General features: G+C 38.6%; 1 protein-coding gene across 1 annotated transcript in view; it reads right to left on the bottom strand.

Moving 5' to 3' along the window:
* The window catches only part of NALCN (sodium leak channel, non-selective), a 251122-nt gene that overhangs the window by 175078 nt on the left and 52627 nt on the right, over positions 1-23417 (bottom strand). The window contains exon 8 of the mRNA XM_074859339.1: positions 23107-23261. Within this exon, the coding sequence (XP_074715440.1) occupies positions 23107-23261 (155 nt within the window). The remainder of the gene's footprint in view (positions 1-23106; positions 23262-23417) is intronic.

Below are 23417 nucleotides of genomic sequence, written 5' to 3'. Positions count from 1 at the left end.
GAATCTGGGTTTTTTTAAAATGGAAAACATACACGGATGTCAGAAAGAATGGACAACAACTTTTTTTTCTCCCCTTTGGAAAATGAAAGGTTGAGTTGAAAAGAAAACCAATTCTTGTAACATCTGACTTCTTTTATTCTTGACTGTCTTAAAGAAAGTGTTTGCATGACTAGAGATGTACTGGTTATCAAAAGAATTCTTGGAAGACTAGCAATAATAGACTAAGCAGCTGGCAGGTTTATTTGGAGATGAAAATCAAAACCTTTGGCAAGAAAAGCTGTATAAACTGCCAGATATTTCTGGGGAGAGAGAATGTTCAAAGTTTTAATACACTCTGTTTAAACCTTGTTTTCAATATTATCTCATTCTGCAGAAATCCTTTCTGATCTTTATGTACTACTGAAAATAGTTTCACATACTCGTAACAGAAATTTCCTGGATCTCTCACTGTCAAATCAATGATTTTTTTTTTCCTCAGATATTCCTTTTCTTTTTTTTCCTCAGGATGAAGTTTACCTGCAAAGATGTTTATTCTTCGTGTAGGTGCGTGTCAGCTCTTCACTTTGACTCAAAGCTGCTTTAATTTCTTATAGATCTATGATATTTAACACTTTTCTTCAAAGCTTTTTGCTAAAGTGGAAAATGTGGCATTTTGTACTGAGCCACATGAACATGTGGTTTCAAAAAAAAAAGGAGTTTTGGCATTGCTCAGTGAAGCAGTTTCCTAAGAAATACAGATCAGACCTACCTCCATTATTTTTTTATCAAAGGATGAGCTAAACAGACCTAATTTTCCATATGAAAATAATTTTCAGTTGAAATCAGAGCTTTTAGATCTCAAGGTGCAAACAAGTGACATGTGTATATTCAGGGATGACTTTCTGCATACCGTTTACTTCACAGTGACTGACTACCTCTGCCTACTCTTCATCTTAAAAAAGACCTTTGGAAGTCTATCCACTCCCTTCACTGAAGTCAAAGGCACCTCTAATTAATATCACTTACTCAGGGATAAAAGCATACATAAGGACAGTTACTGCTGGACTTTATATCGTTATTCTCAGTAACATGTCCGTAGGTCCTACCATGGCTTAGGTACATTATGTCCCCATATTTTCAGAACAGGAAGCAAATTCTGATCCTAACTTGGGAGCTCTGCCAGCACATTTAAGTAATATTTTTGAAGAGAAAACTATGTTCACAATTTTTAAATCGCACTGCCCAATGTCAGGCATGGAGCTGATGTTCAGATAGCTGGACATAGTCTGATTCTTTGAGATGCTGAAGAAGACAAGTACAAAATTTTCAATCCTGGCCTGAAAGCTAGTGCTTGAAGCCAAAGGGAACTTTATCATTTCTGTAGTAGAAACAGTTAGATCTATGGTTCTGAGATTCTACCACAGAAGCCCCCCCAAAACATAAAAAACATTGGGAAAACAGTACATTTGATCAATACGTTGTTTTCAAAACACTTATTAAACTGCCTGCCACATCAAAAATAAAGCTAGAGATTGATATGATAAGATGTAGTCAAGAGAAGGAAACACAACTGTTTCCAGACCCATCCATTTTATAGAATCTGGGAGATGGGCTTCCTAAATGAAGACAAATGCAACAGAGAATTTCAAAAAATGTCTGCTTTCAAAACTGACTGTGAGGCAGATCTGTGGTGCCCTGGCATTAAAACTCTTTTCAGTGACTCTCCTAAGGAACTTGTAAAATACCAACTAAATGCTTTTAGCAGGATTCATGTGCTCAGGTCAGAAATAATTGAAATAGAGGGGAAACAACTGCTAGCAGGCAATAGCAAGCACTGGAATATCTGAGAAGACTGTAGAATTTGTCTCCTCTGAGGGCTTTAAGAATACATCAGACAAACATCTATCATGAATGACATAGGTAGAGGTGACTTAATCTTGGAGTGACCAGGCAGTGAGCTGGACCTTCCAATAGATATCCTTTTGAGGCTTATACTGGTTTTCTCCAATTTTACAGCATTAAAGAATTCTGTGTCAGAAAGAACCTTTTGGATTGAGACACTATACCTGCAAGTCTTATTTTCCTGGATTTTATTGTCTAAATGGTCTGATTTACTCCTAGACAAATATACTCAATCCTAACAGCAACATTCAAAAACAGAAAGAAGAATGTATTTATCGCCAGTCACTAGGTAATAGTCTGAGTTACCATCTGTATAATGAACAGAAAGGTAAACAATCACGTTCCAGAGAAAGGAATCCTAACAATAAATCACTGATAAAGTTTAAAAAAAAAAGACAGACAAAACACAGCAATGTAAAAGAGCATGAGTATGAAATCATACAAGGAGAAAATTAAATAACAATATGAGGTGGGCAAGTTATGTGATAAAACCTGCATTTGTAGGGAAATCTAGTAATAAAGAATTTCACTGACTAAAAACATCCTAAGATATTTTTTCCCCTATATATTACAGCTAAGAGCATCAAACAACTACCCAGTTTCTTCCTATAGCACTGATAGTACAAATTATTTGGCCTGGTAACCACATGGCTTTCTTGTTTAACGTCCCTTTATTTGTTGTCCAAAGAGCAAAGCAAGCTTTGCAAGGCCACCTTCTACTGATCTATCACAACCAAAAACAAACTATGGAAATTAAAGCTGGGAGAGGAGGTGAGAAGAAATCCTCTTAACTGTTTTATAGCCATGTAAAGCCAGTACAGTGTCTCATCCTTACTGGTTACAAAAAGAATGTTATTACCATGCATAAAGTAATCTGTGTGTGTTTAGGCTGCACACAGACACTACCTTTTCCAAACACGGCATGTCAACATTACAAAGAAACACTGAGTTCAAAGTGCAAAAAGCACCCTGCATTAGGGTTTGGCCTGGAAAACTGTTGCAGGAGGCGCAGAACCAACTTCGACTGCTTCTGAACCAGCTAAACCATATTCTTCAGCAAAATGCCCTTTTTTCTTTTTCTTCTATAAAGGAAGCATAAGTGAGTCATCAGTTGTAGCTCTAACTTCTGTAAAGTAACACTGTGAATAAATAAAATGTCACTCAGGACATGATTTGATGATTACTTAACTCTGACTGTAAGACTGAATACTACGTTAAAAGCATCACAGCCACGTGACACAAAGTACTGATTTGCTGTAAGCTGACTCTGTCAACTTAAAAATGCACTTTTTTTGAGGGTTTCACTGAAAGGTTGCACACTGCATCATGTATTGTCTGTCTGCACCCCAACTTGTGCCACAGCAGGTATTGTCTGGTCTCCAACCTCCAGCATAAAGTTGGCACAAAGGCATAAGGCTGGTATGAATTCAGTATTGTGTGCCTCCTCCAGTGACTCCAACAGGAACACATTCATTTACCCTGCCTCATCCTGAGCAATCCCTACTGTGGGTCTTAACACATGTCAAACCACAGCCTGAGCCTATTGCAAAGCAGCACTTCTGCAAGCACTTATGTAGTCAAATACTGAAGCTCCTGTTCCCATGGATGTGCCTGTACCAAGTGTAGCTCCCTCCAACCCATACACACCTTCAATACTATTCTAAATAGGCTCACACCCTCAACATCTTCCACAGGCTGACATTCCCTCATGCAATACATACCTTCAATACTAGGTTATAAAGTCACATCCCTGGTGGGCTGGGACACCAGGTATGTGACACAACGCTCACAGAAACTTTGGACTAAAAAATCCCCAAACATTTTTGAGTTATTTTTTGAGGCAACAGGGGTGACTCATGGGGTCCCATGGAGATCAAAACAAAGCACCGTACTCAACCACCCTGCTCTAGAAGGGACCAGGCTTGAGCAGTGTGAATACAAGTCAATCTATATCACTTTGTTTGTAGATCAAAGATCAGTGCCAAGCAGATGATTTCATTAGTGCAAATCCTGCCTCTGACTCAATTCCATAGTTCACACGTTTTCACAGTGTATGGCTCAGTGGCGCTACACATCAGAAAGATACATGGCCAAATATCTAATTGCAAATATAACCTCTGGTGATAGAAAGTTCCCAAGTTCAGGTTGCCAAAAAATGGAAAATTTAGAGGATAAATATCACTAACCACTTGTCTCTGACCATAAAAAAAGACATAAGGTAATACTGGCATTGAAACAAGTGCCTATGACCATAAGGTAGGCTGCTTTCAGGTGTTGTCTAATCATCAGAGAAATGAAGTCCTGAAAGAGTTTTTCATCTTGTTTTGCCTCCTCCATTCCTAAGTTTTCTAAGAACAATGGATATGGCACAGTTCCCTATGATCACAAGAAGGAGTGGACAAGAGCATCATCAAGTTTCCTTCCAGCTGAAAAATAAGGTTTCATCAGTAAATGTGATGATATAGGCCCCAAACAAAACCTCACTAAGTCAGATAGACTCCAGTTGTTTTAAATAACACAGGCTTAATCCTCAATTAGCAAATAATATAAAAATGTTAATTACTCCATTTTCATTGGCTTCCTGACAGGGGAAATTTCTAAGAATGCTTCTAATGAAGTTATGCAGAAAGGATTAACACTGTTCTCTGTTTGGAAGTTCTCAGCAAGGTGGCTAATTTAATAAAGTACTGCACAACAGCTGGGGAAGGTCATTCTTTGGTACAGTCTGGTTTTGTTACAAAATATTTGCTTACTCTGAACTTCATTGAAATTCTCCAGTGAAAACTCTTCCTAAACTGCACCTTTCCCATTGTGCCTGAGGACACTGTGGACACAGCTGTAATCCTGCATCTGTCTGTGGTTAAGTGAATTGCATACAAAACCAACAATATCTCCATACTTTGGTCAAAAATGTTCACTACAGCAGCACTAACCATTCGAACACTCTAAAAACTGCTCTCAGCATAGTGGGTCAAATCTATTGATGACCCTAATATTAAACTGAAATGAAGGACTGCTTAAGGATCAGAAGAAGTAAGCATGTGTTTAGAAAAAAAGGAAGTCATAGTTCTTGGAGATACTGCAGACCCATGAAAGCATGTGTGTTATGGATTTCATATCACTTCTAAGGAATGAATGAAATCAGAAAGCATCTGGAGAAAGACAAGCTGATGGAGACTAGTTAGTCTGGTATACCATAAAGCATCATATCTGACAACTTTGACAAAATATTTGAGAAGAGAACAGACAAGAAACAGGTGTGAAGCAACTAACATCACAGTCTATTCTGATCAGGTTAAGACCCTTGGGAAATTACTGTAGAGAACAGGCTAACCACAGCTTGAGTAAATGCTCATTAGAAGCAGCATTCTTCACTGGATAAAATGACCAGGTGAAAGACTGCAAAGACTAATCTGATTGTGAAATAACCATACAGACATCTATTAAATTAATTCTACAAGCTTCCCAGAGCAACTATTCAAAATCAGTATTCTCCCGATACGCCAAACTTTAGAATTTCTCTTAGTGCCCCAATGACTGCAGTCAATATCCTTAGCTATTTCCAGGGCATTTACCATCTTGGTATGTGAATGTTACTGAAATAAATATCTGTGGCTATGGTATAATAATGGTATAATGCTGACTTTTCAAATGGCTTTCACAGTATGCAGTTTCCATTCACTGCCACTGCCCCTCCATGAATCACCATTATTGCTCCATAGTTCTGTATCAGATACTGAGGAAAAAAAGAAAACATCCAGGCAATGACAGAATTCTGATTCTACATGAAATGCAAAAAATGAAAACAGGAAAAAGAAAACACAGATAGAGTTTGTTCTAGAGAAGAGGATTAGTGTTGTGGTTTAACCCCAGCCAGCAGCTAAGCACCACACAGACACTTGCTCACTCCTCCCCCCTTCCAGTGGGATGGGGAGAAGAATCAGAAAAGTAAAACTCATGGGTTGAGATAAGAACAGTTTAATAACTAAAATGAAATAAAATATAATAACAATAATAATAGTAGAATATTATAATAATTATTATAATGAAAATGAATATAAAAAGAGTGAGAAATAAAACCCTAGAAAAGACAAGTGATGCACAATGCAGTTGCTCACCACCCGCTGGCTGATGCCAGAGCAGCAATCTGCCCCTCCCAGTGAACTCCCCCCAGTTTATATACTGAACATGATGTCCTATGGTATGGAATACCCCTTTGGCTAGTTTGGGTCAGCTGTCCTGGCCATGCTCCCTCTCAGCTTCTTGTGCACCTGCTCGCTTGCAAGGTATGGGAACTGAAAAATCCTTAACTTAGGATAAGCACTACTTAGCAACAACTAAAACATCAGTGTGTTATCAACATTGTTCTCCCACCAAATCCAAAACACAGCACTGCACCAGCTACTACGAAAAAAATTAATTCTATCCCAGCTGAAACCAGGACAAACAGTATTACAATAGGAGCTTTTTTGTTTGAGAGATGATGATAGACATACTTAATTAATTGTCACTTAACCTCAGAATTCTAAGTAAAATGCCTAAAAACAGCAGATAAAAAACAAATGTCAGAAAAATATTCATATGTAGAATATAGAAAAGTTGGCTAATACAGAAGGCTATTTAAGTAGTACACATACTAGTATAAAAACCAGGCAAAACCTGCCACAGGCAGGTAATTAGGAGAAAATAATACCACAGTTTATCAGAAGAGACATGCAGAAGTCCTGTTGTGACTAATCTATTTTATTTGAATTTGTCAGCCCCTGGGTAACTTCTGTCAAGATGAATCAGCCATGCATAGAGTCAGCTCCTCGAGAAATAGAACAGATTTATGAAGTTTTTGTCTTGTACACATTACAACAGCACATCTATGCTCTATGAACGGTTAGATGCCCCTGTCCCACTGGTGACTGACGTGGTCTTCTGACAGAATATTTGCTAACTGTTTAAACTTCTTTTGAATTTTATGCAATAAATAACTAATTCTTTCTGTATCATTAATTTAAATAGTGTACAGCTTAGCTGGAAACACAGGCCCAAAGTCATCCAACCTCATCGTAGCTGTTTGAATTAAGTGTCAAAATTGAGAGCTTAGTTACTGCAATCTTCGGCACAGTGGAAAAAAAAAGGTGATACTGTTGTGTGGTTTGCTCCTTTTCAGATGTGAACTGCGACTTTTAACTTGAGGATTCATGCTAATTACCTAATCTTAGGAGGCATAAACTGCGGTCCAAATCTCTTACTGAAATGAGGCAAAGTGCCAATCATCATGGTACTCTCTACTGCAAGGTGACAGTAGTACAGATCTGTTGGAAGAGTAGAGGATAACCTTCTACAGGACTTTTTGGATGAGAGTGGAAAATGCTGACTGCAGGATGCAAGATGTATCTTGACACTTCCCAAAATGACCAGTCATACCTTCCCTGGAAATGGAATAGTATGTCTTCAGGAAGTCTTAAATTCTGCTGAGTATTTATGAGAACCTCCAAAGCAGCTTGTACCATTAAAGAGTCTGTCCGGTGAAAGTATCTGTCGAGATTTTAGGAAAGATAGCAATTATCTGCATATTGAAATAATTCATAGAACAAAAATGCCCCTGTGGCAAAGAAATCAAGATATATTTCCCCACACTGTGTCCTAAGTACAGAAAAATACAGAAGTGTAACTATTCATTAGATGTGTTAAAGATTTATTCAGATCACCCACTAGATACTTTAATACTAGATACTAGATACTTTAGCTCCCAGTGATCACAACCAAAATTTACAATCAGAGTAAAATAAGGTATTTAATGTTCTTAGATAAAACTTTTCGTCTTTCAAGTAATTTCTACTCTCAGTTGCTATGAGAAAGCCAGTAACTGTAAGACAGTTTTTTTAAGAAGTATTTCAGTAGTTCACAGGGGATCCAAGATCCTGTACTATTCTTTTAGCTTGTAACCTAGCTCTTTTCTAATACCACTCAGTGCATACTAGATACTGTGTGAGAATTTCTTCACGTGTCAATGTCACGACATTGACCCTGGAGAAGAATACAGTAACTACCGAAACTCCCTAAGAACAGTAGGGAAAAGACACTTAGGAAAAGAGTCATTCAGTATTTAAATATTTGAGTAACAATGTAATAAAGTGAGACTGTGCACTATTTAATGAAGAAGGAGTATGCCATTACACATTTGCCACAGGGTACTGCAAGGGTAGCAGCATGTATTAAGTCAGTTACCACAGATGAGCTGATGTGCTGGAGAGTCACACCTAAGCTTCTGCTCTGTGTGTGCTAACCCCCCCTAGAGTGACCATCTGTGATCTAGATTTTCTGGAATAGCATTATCCCCTCTTTTTCCCCAGCAGAAGTGGTAAAGCCAAGCTGCAAGCTGGCCCTGTGTTATCAAATCAAAGGTCTTAAATCAAAGATGATTTGCTAAGCTGCTCTAATTACAGTAACAGAGGGCATGTTGCATGACTATTGTAGATTGTATTTTGTAGTGGGTGGTTTTGCTCATTTCCACCAACTTTATGAAAACGCTGTTTAGGATAAAATAACCAAATCTCAGGAAGCAAGATAAAAGCAATGTGTCCCACGCATTATGCTAGTGTTGAAGGTCAAAGCCTGTAAACTGGTCACATACTGAAGCTCCTGTCTGAAAGTGAAAATCTTCCACTGCGAAAACAATTACCTCTATTACCCAGTGACTGCAGCTTTCATTATGCAGAGCTATATTGCCTTAATGGCACTAACTGATAATTAAACCAATAGGATCTAATTTTCTTGGTATGGAATGACAGGTTTCTAATTGCCTAACTTCATGCTTTGCCTATTGGCTAAGAGTTTCCTGCTCCTTAGAGTGGCTGAAATTAGTCACACCTTTTGTTTCAGGGCTGTTCACACTACTGTCACACCTTTAACTCCTCTTTCTACTTTTTCCACATTGTTCTCTGTTCCTTGTCAGACTGTGAGTTGTTGAGTAGATATCCATACAAATAGTCACTGTCTTTGACATAAGCCTTTCTTCAATTGTCATGCAGAGTGCAAACTGGTGGGCTGTGAGGTTGGTTTTGCTTGAAGCAGCTCTTTCTATTAGTTTTCTTAGTAAATCCTCATTAAGGAGATGGTCTAATGTGCATTTATTTCCCTTTGACCATGGCATTCCTAGCATGCATATGTCCCCTGACTGCTTTACTTAGCCTCTCAAAGTTATCTGACCCTTTGGTTAGCATTCTGCATTAGAGGAAAAAGAAATGTCGCTGTAGATAATAGACCCCAGTGTTTTAACTCATGCTTCCCATAGGAATTATAAGTAAACAGTAGCAGCAGTACAAAAGCAAATTTCCTCCTTTGCTTTCACAGAGCCTGTATCATCTCAAAATCATGCTGGGAGGCCTTGCTATGCTGGAGCAGGGGCAGCACGAAGTAAGCACGAGAAGGTCATCTGCGGAAATAGTACTTACACTACATTTAACTCAGTTAAATCTGCAGCAGTGGGCACTGACACACTGCAGACTCTCACGGGGGTGCAGTGCAAAGATTTCCTAGGGGTGCCCTGTGGAAGCCTGGGTCCTGCAGAGCAAACTGCAATGTCTCCAGCACCACATTCCCCAGCAAGCTCCATTCCTGGACTCCTTAAACCCCTAAACTGGAACAAATAAGCCCTCCTCTTAAGACATGAAGCAGGAGGGAGCAAGGGGTGGGATATTTCAGTGGTTCAGTAAGAAGCCAACAGCTGTGCTGGTACCAGTGAGCTCTAACGAATTTTCAATTTTTTTTGTTACTATGCTTGTGATCTCATACTAATCATGGGGGAAAACTTACATAGCATTTAAGACCATGCTACTTGAGATAAACTAAGGAACAGTACACGAAGTTTTACGTCAATAAGGGATTGACATGTCTGAGGTGATACAGCTTACAGTACAAAAAAGCATAATGAGATGCAATTAAAGGTCACATTTGACCTGCCTCAACTTTCATTTTCTTATACCCTTCTAACAAGACTGCCTGTCTGCCACACTTTGCTCTTTGATCTCTTCAGTTTATGATCAGTGACAGTTTATGGGCCTTTTACTTACATCAGCAAGCATGAATTTTACTTTTAACATTGACATCCTTACCACGCAAGTACTTATCAGGAGCTATATTAGAAGGAAAACTTAAAAATACTTACTTCCAAAATAAAATCTAACCAAAACATACTGGTTCAGTGTGCAAACCATTCTTTCTGTGTTCCCAGACACAGATGGGAATGAAAGAGAGATAGGAGGAAGCGCACAGCACAGATGTCAGACAGGTCATTAAATTCTCTGCAGCATACTATAATGACACAAGTGATATATCAAACTATACACAGCAGGGAAAGATGGCCACCAGGAAAAATCCACAATTACAAACAAAACTGAGAACAAAAAAAGGTAAAGCTTTCTGGAAAGGTGTCTTCTTCCATTATAGATCCAACTATTTAGCTGCTGAAACTAACACAGAACACCCTGAAATGGCAGAGGAAAGTGTGTTCCACTGAATTCTCTCAGTGGTAAAGTTTTCTTTGACTGTCAGTACAAGACAATTGTACTAATCTATTCACATTAGTTTCACCTGATTGCCTGGTTTAATGCAAGACTCAATTACTTTGAGATTAACATAGCAATAAATTAAAATTCTGGAGGGCTGCTCAAATTGCTCTAAGTTTCCAAAACTCTACAACTTCCCATATACCATTTGTTAGTGTATCAGAGCTAATTCAATGGACATTATTTGTGCATATTTTTGTGTCTAAATCATTGCTTAAAAAAGAAAGAAAAAGTCTTAATTAACTAGACAACTCAAATGGCCTCACTGAGACCACAGGAACATCAAATAGCTAAGGGAGTTAACTGGAGCATCCCACTATTTTTTTTTTTTTTTAAATACAGGCCACTTATTCAGTTGTCTAAAATCAGAAGCATTGTCTTAGTATCCTTTTTTGAAAATCTGTGGGTTTAGGTATCTCTGCATTAGTCTTCCAGCACAGAAATACAAAGAGCACACTCACTGTGACCATCAGTAACAGCCAATATTTACATCCCAGTCACGCCCTTGGACCCACATGGTACAACCAGTTTAAACAGCTGGTGTATTCTGTGAGGTGCCAGGACACTGGTGCCTCAGGCCTGGGGAAAGGAGACTGGAGCTGTCTTCTGGTCCACATATCAGGGTTCCTTCTCCCACAAAAACCCAGCAGGAACAAAGAAGTAGCAAAGAAGTATCTCTCTAATATAAGATCATGACACAGCCAGGGTATACAAAACCAGGACCTCAGACATGCAGGTCCACCAATTCAGGTGTAGTCTTTAGATAAAGCCCATCAGCTTTCCACTGAAAATTCAAGGCCTTACATAATATATTTAAGACACAGTTGTTTCTAATCTGCCAAAAACTTCTCATGGGAGGCTCTTTGCTAATACGTTATCCGGTATAACTTAATTTACATCATCCACACAACGATACAACAGATGTGACTCCCTTCAGCAATTTACTGTTGCTGAATTCAGAGAGCTTGAAGAGACTTAAAATTTTGAAGAAACATGCTCCCTGCCAGAGTTTGATCATTTTCACTTTGTGTTCTCTGCAAACCAAGAAATGACCTGTTTTCTCCTTTCCACGCACATCCACAAACCATGCAAACTCACTGACTAAACACTGCCTTAGGTTAGAGAACCCCCATTTTAAAATTATTCTGCTTGTTTAGATTGTCATACTAAATTGTCATACTAAAGAACAAAACTGAAATAATCTGAAGATGTCTGGCAAACTACACCTCTTCAGTGGAAGGCTCATCAAGACTTCATGTTTGAAAGTCACGTTCAGTCCTTTTATAGTAATAATAATTCTCCCATGTGCCACAGAATTTTTGCTAAACAGCTAATTGCCACTCACCTTAAAACCACTATAACCTCCAAATTGTTTGGTAACTGCCATATCTCACCTCTATCGGGAAGAAACAGTGAATCGCGTGCATTTGTCTGCTTTTTATAAACCTTACTGCATAACTTTTAAGTAAGTAAAACCGTATTTTCTAAGTATAACATACAGTGATATTCACTCACTTATATAGTTAATACACGGTTATAAACCCTGTCTTGTCAGGCTGAGGGAGCAAGTGATTTACAAAGGATAAACAGTATATTTATGATCAAAGAAAGTCAGTAAACAATGGCCGATCACTCAGTGTCTACTCAGGAGAAAACTCCATACTGAGGATATCGCATTTCTAAAAGCAGTCTGCTGCTAGCCAGTCATCCTGGGAAATGGCTTAAAAATTGGTATGGTGATTACAAGGTTTATGAACCCTCAAATAAACTTATATCTAAATGGAGAAAATGGGTATAATGAGGACAGGACTGTCTCCAAATCAAGAAATAACTTTGCAGAGGCATCAACCCAGTATGAGTGTCTTTGAACCCACCTAATGCAGCGGCACAAAAGTTCCAACAGTGTTGCATCTGAACAAAAGAGAGACACCCCCTTTTGGAGCAGAGCTAAAGTACACGTAGCAATAAACTGTAAGCATTCATTTAAGGGGAACAACTGACAAGCATAAGGTGGGATATCCTTGCCAAGCTGTAGAAACAGAGGACCAACACCACACCACCACACAACACCACAGTCATGGGAACTACAGAAGTGGTGACCTACGCGGAAAAGTATGTGGCTAATTTTAAAGTTCTTGCTAGTATTTCTTATTCAAAAGGTGCAGAAATAGGATCAAAATATAATGTCTGCTTTGCAGAATGTGGAGCTAGATCAAGGGGAAAAACTTACTGTTTTCTCTTGTCTGCAAGGTGTTGGTTTACTGGACTTGGCTTTACTGTGCAATGCAAGATATGTATGTCCCATGGACACTGCCAATGCTAGAAATATTTGTGCCATATAAGTACATTTTGATAAATTAAGTTTGCCTAGTCTTCTTCATTTCTGTCTCTGCTCATAAGCAACAGTCCTTTCTTCGTGCACCAATTTGAGAATTAATGTGTATCACCTTGCTTCTTAGACAAGCCTGAGTAATTCTCTAATAGCGAAATTAATTTTCTACACACTGCATCGCCAAATCTCTCAGTTCTGTCAGTTCAAGAAGGGGAAGGATGGACCAGAATGCCTGAAACTGTTTTAATTGCTCAATTAGTAAGTTAATAATTATATTAATTGCACATGGAGGATAAGGCAGTCAAAAGAGAAGCTTTCCTGAGGAAAGGAAGAAGTGATAACTCAGCCACCTAGGTGACATAAAAGTATAAGAGGCAGCACATGAACGAGGCATCAAAAAAGTCGTGACTTGGCGAACAGAATAAAAATCTAGAGTTTCTGAGAAAAAAAACAGGCAAGGAAAAGCTACCTTTATTGCTTTGGATCATGACAAGAGTCCCTAAAATGTTGTTTCTACTTGATGTCTCAAGAAAATTTCAGTGAGAGGAAAATTTGATCTAAAAGACATCCCTGTATCCTGTACAAGATATACTACTAACAAAGAACACAAGCAAGTGTAATGTAAGATTGTACAGAGCTTCCAATACTTTCAGACTCACCTGATGGCAAAAATTACATATTCTGCTGAAATGGAAAAGGGTGTTTGTGGGTAAAACCCTTATAGAAAGATGGTCATTATTGTGCTTTCTGAAGCTAAGTCTCTACGTGAACTGTCATTTGGAACCTCAAAGGAAAGAGCAGCTAAACAGTGAGTGGAATTAAAGGTGAGCATCAAGAGAGAGGAATATTGTGTCAAAAAATGTTTTTTCGTATTCTGTGAAAACTGAATATATTGTAGATCTGCATTTTTTCAGTACAGGGAGGAAGAACAGGTTTAGAATCATTAAGAAATGTTTGGAGAACAGGAAAATGTAAAACCAGGAGCGAAGTCAAATGACACTTAAGAACACAAATGCTAAAATACAACACAGATATTTACAATGAAAGAAAATATTAACACATTGACCACGTGTCAAGGTTTGAGCCCAGAGGGCAACTGAGCACCATGCAGCCCTTCACTCACTCCTTACCCCCCAGCACTGGGAAGGAGAAAAAGAAATGAATCAAAAGGCTCAGGAATTGAGGTAAGGACAGGGAGGGGTCACTCACTCATTTAATGATCACAGGCAAAAGACAGGCTCTTTAATGGAAGAAAACAAGAATATCACTTTGATTCAAACACTAACAAAACCAACACAGACAGACAGAATGGGACAGCCAGAAGTATTATCATACCTTAAAACACCGCCCCCCACCCCTCCCTTCTTCCTGCCAAATAAAAAGATATCCCAAAGAAAAAACAAATCTTCCAAAGCCTTTTGTTATTAAAGTTTTTCTGATGAGAAACTAAACACGGCCTTGTAAGCAAGTCCTTAAGAAGCTGCAACCAGTGAAAACACTATTGTGCCTTAAGCCCAAACAGTTGACTCCCTTTCAACTTGTTCATTATATCTAAGGAACAAACTGAACTTATTTATCTTATTCATATAGCCATGCTTCACTCATCACAGTGTTCACATCCTTCATAACTCGAATTATTTCCCAAAAGGAACAACACAGTGAGGACTGAAAACTGTTCTCACCTGCACAGGGCATGTGAACCTTTTTCTTCACTCCTCTGTGCTCACCAAAAACCTGTATAACCTTCTGAAGGTACCTATATATAAAGCCAGTCTCAGCTGTCATGCCTAGGTTTATTTAGGTGGCTGCACTGGGGATAACAGTGTCTGCAGTCCATGGCTAAGCCCATTCTAGAGCAGAGGAGATGATTAAGAAGGAAGGAGCAGCAGCAGAAGTGTAAGAAATGAGAAGCGGCGAAAAAAAGAATCCACTATGCACCGACCCAGCTTTCTGTGCCACTCCCTGCCTCACATGCTGCAAAAACAGGAGTGGCAGCTGGGACATGGGGAGAAGAGGTGTGTGGACTGAAGTTGAGACAGGTGAAGCAGGACAGGTGTGTTCCCTGTCTCTTTAACTGTCTTCCTTGTATCTTAATACCTGAATGAGTGATTATAGGTTTATGTTAATTAGCAGTAAAACAAGTAAGTGACATCCCCTGAGTGGAGATGCTTTTGCCCGCAACAGTGCCTCAGTTGGGATCAGGGCCCTAATGCTCTCCGTCTGCAAGGCCAAGGAAGGAAATTCAGTGAGAAAAACAAAAATCTATCACCATTTTTGAAATAATGATTTTCACTGGTTTCTCAATCAGTGGACTAATGGGGCATACTTTAAGTCATTTTGTCTCACATTTAGAAAATATGAGTTTTATCACTAGACGGTCTGAATGGCTTCCCTAATTACATTCTGACACCTTCACACATTAATATCATTATCACTTGTCATGTTACCATGATAACTCCACAGGCCGCGGTCATGGATGAAGGCCGCCTTATTAAGCACTTTGCATGCAAGTGCCTGAATCCAAAAGCTGTATAGGTGGAATAAGATTAGACCTGTTTATCAAAGTATTTAATACTATGATGCACTTGCTAGGATGAACAAAACATTAAGACTCAGTATGTATATCAAGCGTACATATTATCTGTAGAATAAAAGAGTCTGACCGCAAATTTTGATGAAATCTTTACTGAACCAATGCTTCCTCCATAAGAGCTCAATCTCTCAGCCTTTAACTGGTACAATTAAATGGAGGCTCTGACTTAACAATTACATTCTGTCATTGCTTTCTATTACCCCAGATACCAAATGACTCAGACCCAAGGGATTCAGGCTGTGGTGGTGATGCTGATCTGCATTTGTGGCCATCTATGTCTGTGCAAAACTACACTGGCTTCATTCAGATGGAGATAACTGTGTGAAAGGGCAGTGGGGGGAGGAAGGAGGTGTATTAGGAGGCTGAAAACACCCTTGCAATCCTTTTCACTATCAGTCATATCTCCTACTTTGAACAAAAAACCTGCAAATATAATTTTTATTCTGTTCATCAACTCATAATTCACTGTTCCTCATGGATCTTGAAGTCTCAGAGCTGGCAAAGAAGGCAGTTGCCTAGGACAACTAATCAGTCTTAATCCACCTGCCTTTCTTGCCCATGCCAGAGACCTGGAAAGACCAAGTGGCTGCTAATACTGCCACCAAGAGACAAGCAGGCTGTGTCAAGTGGGCGTGGAGTGACAGAGAAATTAAAAGGTCAGCCTCTGCCACCAGTGACAGGCTCTTTTCTTCATCCAGTGGCAGCAGGAACACCAAGTTGGATTTTCAAATGTTTTCTTTTATGTTGGTATGTCTTGTTACCGTTCAGCCTCCTAAATGTTAAAGGTGGCTTTATATGTTTTTGTGTTAGGCAGTCCATGGAGAAAAATTGAAAATAACTTCATGGAAGAATGACAAAGAGTGGGTCTTTGTCACCTCTAGTCACCAGTTTGGTGTTGCTCGCTTTCCTCTGGGGCCAGGAATTCCTGCTGCTGCAGACTCAGAGGGAGGAAGGTGGAAGGGAGCATACTTTGCCCCAGCCCCTGCATGGGGGTGAGTAGGGCATCCTTCCAGAATGCAGGTCTCTCACTTTGACTTCTGCACTACTATATAAAAACATGGGTCACTTCTATTTTCTCTTTAAGAACGTGTATCAGTCTCCTGCAGTCAAATTCATGATATAGGTGTCCACATAAACCAATGGATTTGTAGCTCTGAATGCTTGCTGTTTCTAGGAGTACCTAATTGGGGATCTGATTCAGGCTGACTTTTCAGCTTTTATTCCAGACTGCTATGAGCATCCTTTCTCCCTTTCCAGTTGTTTGGCTTTCATGTGCCCATCACACCTCATCACTCAATACACTACTCTGCCACTATGAATTCTAATCCTAGAGACAGGTACCCAACCTCTAGGCAACATTACATCTCTCATGGAAAATGTACTTAAGGGATTGTGACAGTGAGGCGCAAAATTCAGGTTCACAGCATACGATCTTAACCTTAATGCCTTCCTTCTGAACAATGGACCTAATGCCACCCCAATATTCTTGCAGCCTAACAGCAGCACCTTTGCAATTCAAACCGGTTGCGCACTCAAAAGTATTTTCCCCATCACAAAAGAATTCCCAAGAGACAATGTAACTCCCATATTTGGTAGATAAAGTTTCAATTTACAGGTAAACAAAGGGGCTGTTTTGATCCCTGTGCAAGTCTTTTATTAAAACAATACCTATGAGCGAATTGAGGAAGTTGACTTTGGCCCCACTGTGACGTTTCCTTTCACAAACATTAAATTAGGTTCACTTTTAATCTAATCGTGGCAGACGTTTTTCACAGTGACATATAAAATTTTTCTTCTGATTACCAATTTTAAAAAAGGCTCTCAACTCTAGGCATGCCAAGAATATTTAAATTCTGGGTCACATATTATAAGGGAAAAGGCCTTATAATAAAAGTGGGAAACATCTGAGACCTAAATCTCTGTTACTGTTTTACAGCTCATGAAATGAGATCATTTTGCTGCTCACCGTGCCATTGAACAGTGTTCACTTCTACTGTAAGGCAAGTATGGTTTAATACAGATGTAATTTTTATATATGTGCTTTGAAGCACTCCTTACCACTGAAATTTCATTATTTGTCTCCAAGATACAACATGTGTGTGTTTATCTATTATATGTAAAATGGACATTAATATGTCAGTCTGTCAAACACTCTCTGCAGGTACACGATGTAATTAGTATAATTTAATAGGCTATTGGCCTTAGCAATTGACAGATGGGTTGATGATACAGCATAGAATAAGATCTTCTCCTTTCAGAATGATCTTTCATGGCATAAAACTCTCGCTTTGTAGAGTATTTTTAAACTTTTATGTGTCTTTCATTTGGGACTTCCTTTTTCTTTTGAGACTATCTGAAGCAATGTGTAGAACTGTAAATCACAAAAAAAAAGGTTCTCGAGGATTACGTGAAGAGTAAAATCAGTAATGTAGCTGCAAGTGTACATCTGTAGATGATTACAGACAATGGCACCCACGAGGCATGTGGAATGATTACTAGCCAGATGTTACAAAAATCTGAATTGCAAAAGGATCTGTACTGGGTGAAAAGTACAGGTAAGGAGGAAAACTGCCCAGGATCCAGCAACAGTGGGGGTTCTGGCACATTTGTGTCTGTGTGACACCCTTTCCAGCAGCACCCACACAGACAGCTCTACCAACAACCTTAATGTGGCCCTGACAGCAATTACTGCCACGTTAAATATTGACTAAAGGTAGACGCACACCCAGATAAACAGTGACATGGAAGATAGAAGTACTTGTCATAGTTCTCCATTTGCCAAGTCTTGCACGCTCTTATTTAATTCAGCAATTATATTTATGCTTTTTAGATAAATCAGATGCAAATACTTATGCAAATACAACCATATGCCTAATGAGTTGTACAATTACTGGGTTTATTCACAAAACAAAGGTCATTTTTCTCAATATTTACTTCAACTTTTTTTGCACACTTCATGATACTGTCATGCTGTCAGCTACATCCTACAGAATTAAACACAGCTAGGAAAAACACAGAGAAGAAGAGAATAAAATCAAAAAGAAGAAACAGGCCAGCTGTGAATGTACCTGATGCTCTCAGTGGGAGACAAGGCTGAAGGCCGTTCTAATATGAAGGAAACATCAACGTTTTTATAGGAACCTGAATCAAAATCAGCTAAGAAGTCTGAGAAAGATAAGAGCTTGACAGTACCATACAGGTATAGCCAATAGTAAGGAGCTTTGCCACCCACATCCACACAGCCAGAAAAGCCTTTCATTCATATTCTTTCTCTTACTCCCACTCAGCCCCACAGGTAGTATTCGAAAAATCTTTCAGGCATCCTGATGGATAAAAGACTTCAATTAATATGGAGGCACCCACTGTATAAGAACAACACTTACTTAAGAAGTTCTGTGTCACACTGTTGGAAAGAGTACTCGGGTTTCTACTGAATTTATGATCAACTTACCAGAAGAAAGCAGTAACAATTTCTAGCCTCCCATCAGCTGAAATCTGAAACATCTGAAGTCACCTCATCTAGGGGGCCAGATTATTCTTTCTCTACTATTCCATCCTTCCATTTCAGAACTTCACAGAGAAATGGATTTGAGATACTGAGACCTTAGCTAATTGGCTCTCCACTCAATGTTTCATTAATTCTCCAGTTTCACAAACAGTTCTAAGACAAACCTCTGTGACTGTTACTTGTAACTGTCCTAGAGGTATAACCAGACAGAACTGCCCCAGCTTTTAGTAACTTCACTCTTACTAGAGATGACACTGGTAAAGTTGGCAAAATCAATTGGTGTTAATTTCATTCTACATCCAATCTAGAAATACGTACACTGAAGAACAGAGGCATTAGCTGTAGATATATGCTGATGTGGCCCATGTTTGAAATAATACCTTCACAAACATCAGGTGTAAGTATTATACTATTAATACATATTTAAAGGGTGCAGGCACTGGAGAACCTATGGCACAAATCTTGTATTATTGCTGTACAAATGCAGAATGGAAGCATTTTCATAAGGAGAGGAGAAGAACTTGATGGTATACCTCTTGATTTTAAAAGACTTTTAACACTTGTCTCACCATGACAACATACAGTAACATGGCTAGGTGAAACTACTCTGTGATGGGTGCAAAACCATTTGTTAAGTGTCCTTATGAGCAGCTATCAATACAACATTGTCAGAAAGGAAGACTGTCAAATGAGGTTCCAACAGAATCTGTTCTTGGTCTGTTCCTATTTATTTTTCTGCTCTTGACCAGGTTGATAGAAGATAAACTATACTCATCAAATTTCAGATAAAAGTAAGGTAAGAGGCACTGAAAGTATTCAGCAGGAAAGCATAAAAATTCCAGATCTTTGGAAATTGACAAAATAGTCAGAAAAAAGAAGAAAGCTATTCAACAGAGATGAATGTAAGGGTCTACATTTAAAAAGAAATAATCAAGTAAACAAATAAAGGATGGGAAACAGTGATGGCAGCTCTTTTGAAGGGACACAAGGGCTATAACAAATCAGAAGAATGCATGAATCACCCACAACATGCTGTTCTGAAAATGGAAAACATCTCACTGGGATATAGAAACTGTAACAGAGCTTAAAACCACATAAAGTGATGTCTCTACTGTGGTATTCTGCCAGTACTGCACTTCAACAAAGAGGTGAATCAGCAGGATAAAGTCTAGAGAAGGACAATAAGAATAATTTAAGGTATAAAACGAAAGTCCTATAGCAAAAGTCTGAAACATTTGGAGCTATATAGACCAGCAGGGCCATAGAGAGTAGAAGAGGCATAATGATAATCTTGAAAGATGCAGAAAAGCTTTTTTAAAGTTTTCTTTATGTCAGTTGTGAATAAGGTGAGAAATTATGATCTTAAATTGAAAAAAAAAAAAAAAAAAAAAAAAGACGATTCAGGTTATAATTTAGGAAAATCTTCCTAAAAGTACAGACAATGAAGCAGTGCAATAGATTGCCTGCAGGGATTGTGAAGTCTGCTTCACATCAGAAGGGGGATGGCCTGGATTATCTTGACAAGATGACTTCAATCGTATTTATCAGTAGTCTGTAACTATGTTCCTCCTTAAACAACACATACATACTTGCACAGAAGCATGCATAAAACAGATGAACAGAACACCTCGAAACTAAAAATAGAAAACTTGGGAAATAAATATATTGTCAAGTACCCAAACTTACACTATCACCTTTCTGATTTTCATCCTTTTAAAACCAAAGCCATTTTTAAAAGTGAGAGCAGAGTATGGCCAAAATTAAGGGACTTTCCAAATATGAAACTACCTACTCGGCATAGCCCTCAGAGTATAAAAAAGTCTATTAACTCCTATCTGATTAGGACACTTTGGTTTTCACCCAGTAATAAAATTTTTAAAAACCCTCCCTTTTACTTTAAAGAGAAGAAAAATAACTGAAATTACCAAATTCAAATATGCATAGCCTGTACTTATAGACCGCAAATTAAGTGGTGCTAATTATACAGTAGCTGCCATACTGCTATGCTCTTGTGATTTGTGTAATGACAGATTTCAGGAACCAACAGGACAGGCTGCATAATAATATCTGCAAGTAAAATATCAATGAATGTATACAATAAAATAGTATAAATACACAGAAAAGATCTACTGCATTACTTACCTGTTAACTACATACAAAGGTGCATCACAAAATGGAGATTTATGATAGTTATAACCCTGTTTATAACATTCCTAATTTGAGGATGCTTATTTAAAATTTTGTGGCAAAGCTGCTGTGTCTTACCCAGTATTTTAAAGTTTAGTAATCAGCTTTCAAATGATATTCAACTTAACTTCTAGCTGCTGTACCAAGAGGCGATATATCCTGGTTACCTATTTCTAGACAAAAACAATATATCAATGACAAGTCTCCTAAGTCTATTAGCAATCTTTGATCTTTAAAATGCAGCACTCAGAATGATATATTGATAAAGTATAGGACTGCAAGTCAGGAGACTGGAGTTTGAGCCTTGTTTTTATAACTAGCTTTGCAGGCACCCTTTGACAAACTATTTCACCTGTCTTTGTCAACTTGCCCCCATCATTAAAAACATACTGGCCTCTTTTATTATGCACTCTGAGCCTCGTTCAGATCATCCACCCACTTAAGCTTGTCTAAGGCATTGCAGCTACTTTTCCCAGTGACCAGTTAAGCAGCTAGAATAACAGCCTTCAATGCCACAAATAATTTTGCATGTCAAGATAAGAAGGGTGATTTCTATCTAAGGCATAATTCTGGTGATACACCTATCCCACGCTCCTCTCCCAAACCATCTCGAACTAGAGAACTTGCATGTGGATGTTTTTAGCTTCTAGTGTGAACTCAGCTCATGTTCACCCAGGCATGGCAGTATGCCATTAACTTAGGAATCTGAAGGTTGTCTGAGAGATCAGACAGAGTTACCCTTTGAGATCTACTGAAGAAAAAAATTATGTAAAAGATAGGTACTATCAATACTGCTATTCAGCTAGCAGTACTGGTACAACTGGTAAGCTTCTGACTCCCAGAGGAAACAGAATGGAGCTTGGTTGAAATCAGTTTTTTCTCCCTTTCTCACAATAAAAAGAAAGGACACAAATGACAGTTTTTGTTCAGAAAGCATTTGGTATCACAGAGTACCTGTTGTAACAGGACTCAGACCATTTCCTGTAACTCTCTCACTCATTGTGTATATTCAGCAGCCTGGGAACCAACTGCAGTGATTTCAGCTGCAAAGGCTTTCAATATGCAAAAAAACCTTTTTGGATTGCAGTCATTCAGTCATTAAACCTTTTTATTACCTTCAAGTTCATCTGGGGCCAGGATAACAGTCTGGAGCTCAGTCCAGGAAAAATGAAAAAAAAAAGCTTATCAGAGTCAGATAAATGCATGAGAAAGAATACAGCCTGCAGGCATGCTTTATCTTTTGAAGGGACTTCCCTACCTGTGCTGAAATGAAAATTTACAGTTGCAGGCTCCTGTTGGACCTTTGTCTGCTAAATAAATGTGAGATAACCATAATGTTCTGTCAGGGTAACTGCGTATTTTCTATTTGGATATGGATCTTGCCACAGCTGCCCATGCTCTTGTCACCTTTCCTGAATTATTGTTCTACACTCGCTTCCCCAAGGGGATAGCACAACACATTGCAGCTAGCAGCAAATGTCTTCTCTTGGTGACTCTGCAGTGTTCTTCACAGAACACAAATTGCACCTGTATTGCAGAATCTGCCTGACTCCCAATCGTTTTTCTGGATGATGTTCTGATTTACACAGTTTGGATTGAGATTGCCAGATATACATGATCTCATTTTCTCTCCCCCCTTGTCTTTAGTACCAAGATGATTATCAAAGTAATGGTTTTTTTTTTCATGGGAACTACTAAAATTAGACAATTAGGATGAATTATATACTCTAAAACAAATCATAAATAAAATCAGAAATTAGTCATCACATTTGCATACTGGTGATAATCAATGGTTGACTCTTCTTAAATAAAGACATTGTTTTAAAGTTATTTAAATCCTGGGATCCCAGGCAATGTAAAAATAGATGATAACTTCATAATTCCAAAGCAAATAGCACAGCTTCTCTTTCTGGCATGTGCTCTACTTGAGCAGAATACCGATTGCTCTTGATATCTTTTCAGCACAGACATGAGCTATCCATTCTATTCATTTCATAAACATTTTTAAACGGATACTGAAATGGATTTTACCAGTAGGACAGACCTATCTCATTAAAGCCACTGTAGCCCAGCTCTTGCCTGCTTAGTCCCAGATCTTCAAGGTCCATGCATTTAAATCCAGGTGGGCACTGGTAACCTTCTTCTAGCTCTCTGGAACAGTGGGTGTCTGGGATAGCTAAATTATTCCAGGTTACATTTCTGTGAAAAATACAAAATTAAGGTGTTACATAAACTCAGCCCATAGCAACACTAAATACTTGAAAGCGAGAGGACTAAAGTGAAACCAGCTATTATTTTTGCTATCTGATGTTCTTCGGTACATGTTATTTTCATTAATTAAGCACTTATTGTAAA

This window comes from Strix uralensis, chromosome 2 (genome assembly GCF_047716275.1).
Source record: "Strix uralensis isolate ZFMK-TIS-50842 chromosome 2, bStrUra1, whole genome shotgun sequence".
Lineage (NCBI taxonomy): Eukaryota > Metazoa > Chordata > Aves > Strigiformes > Strigidae > Strix > Strix uralensis.
This window is presented reverse-complemented; position numbering and strand designations above follow the sequence as displayed.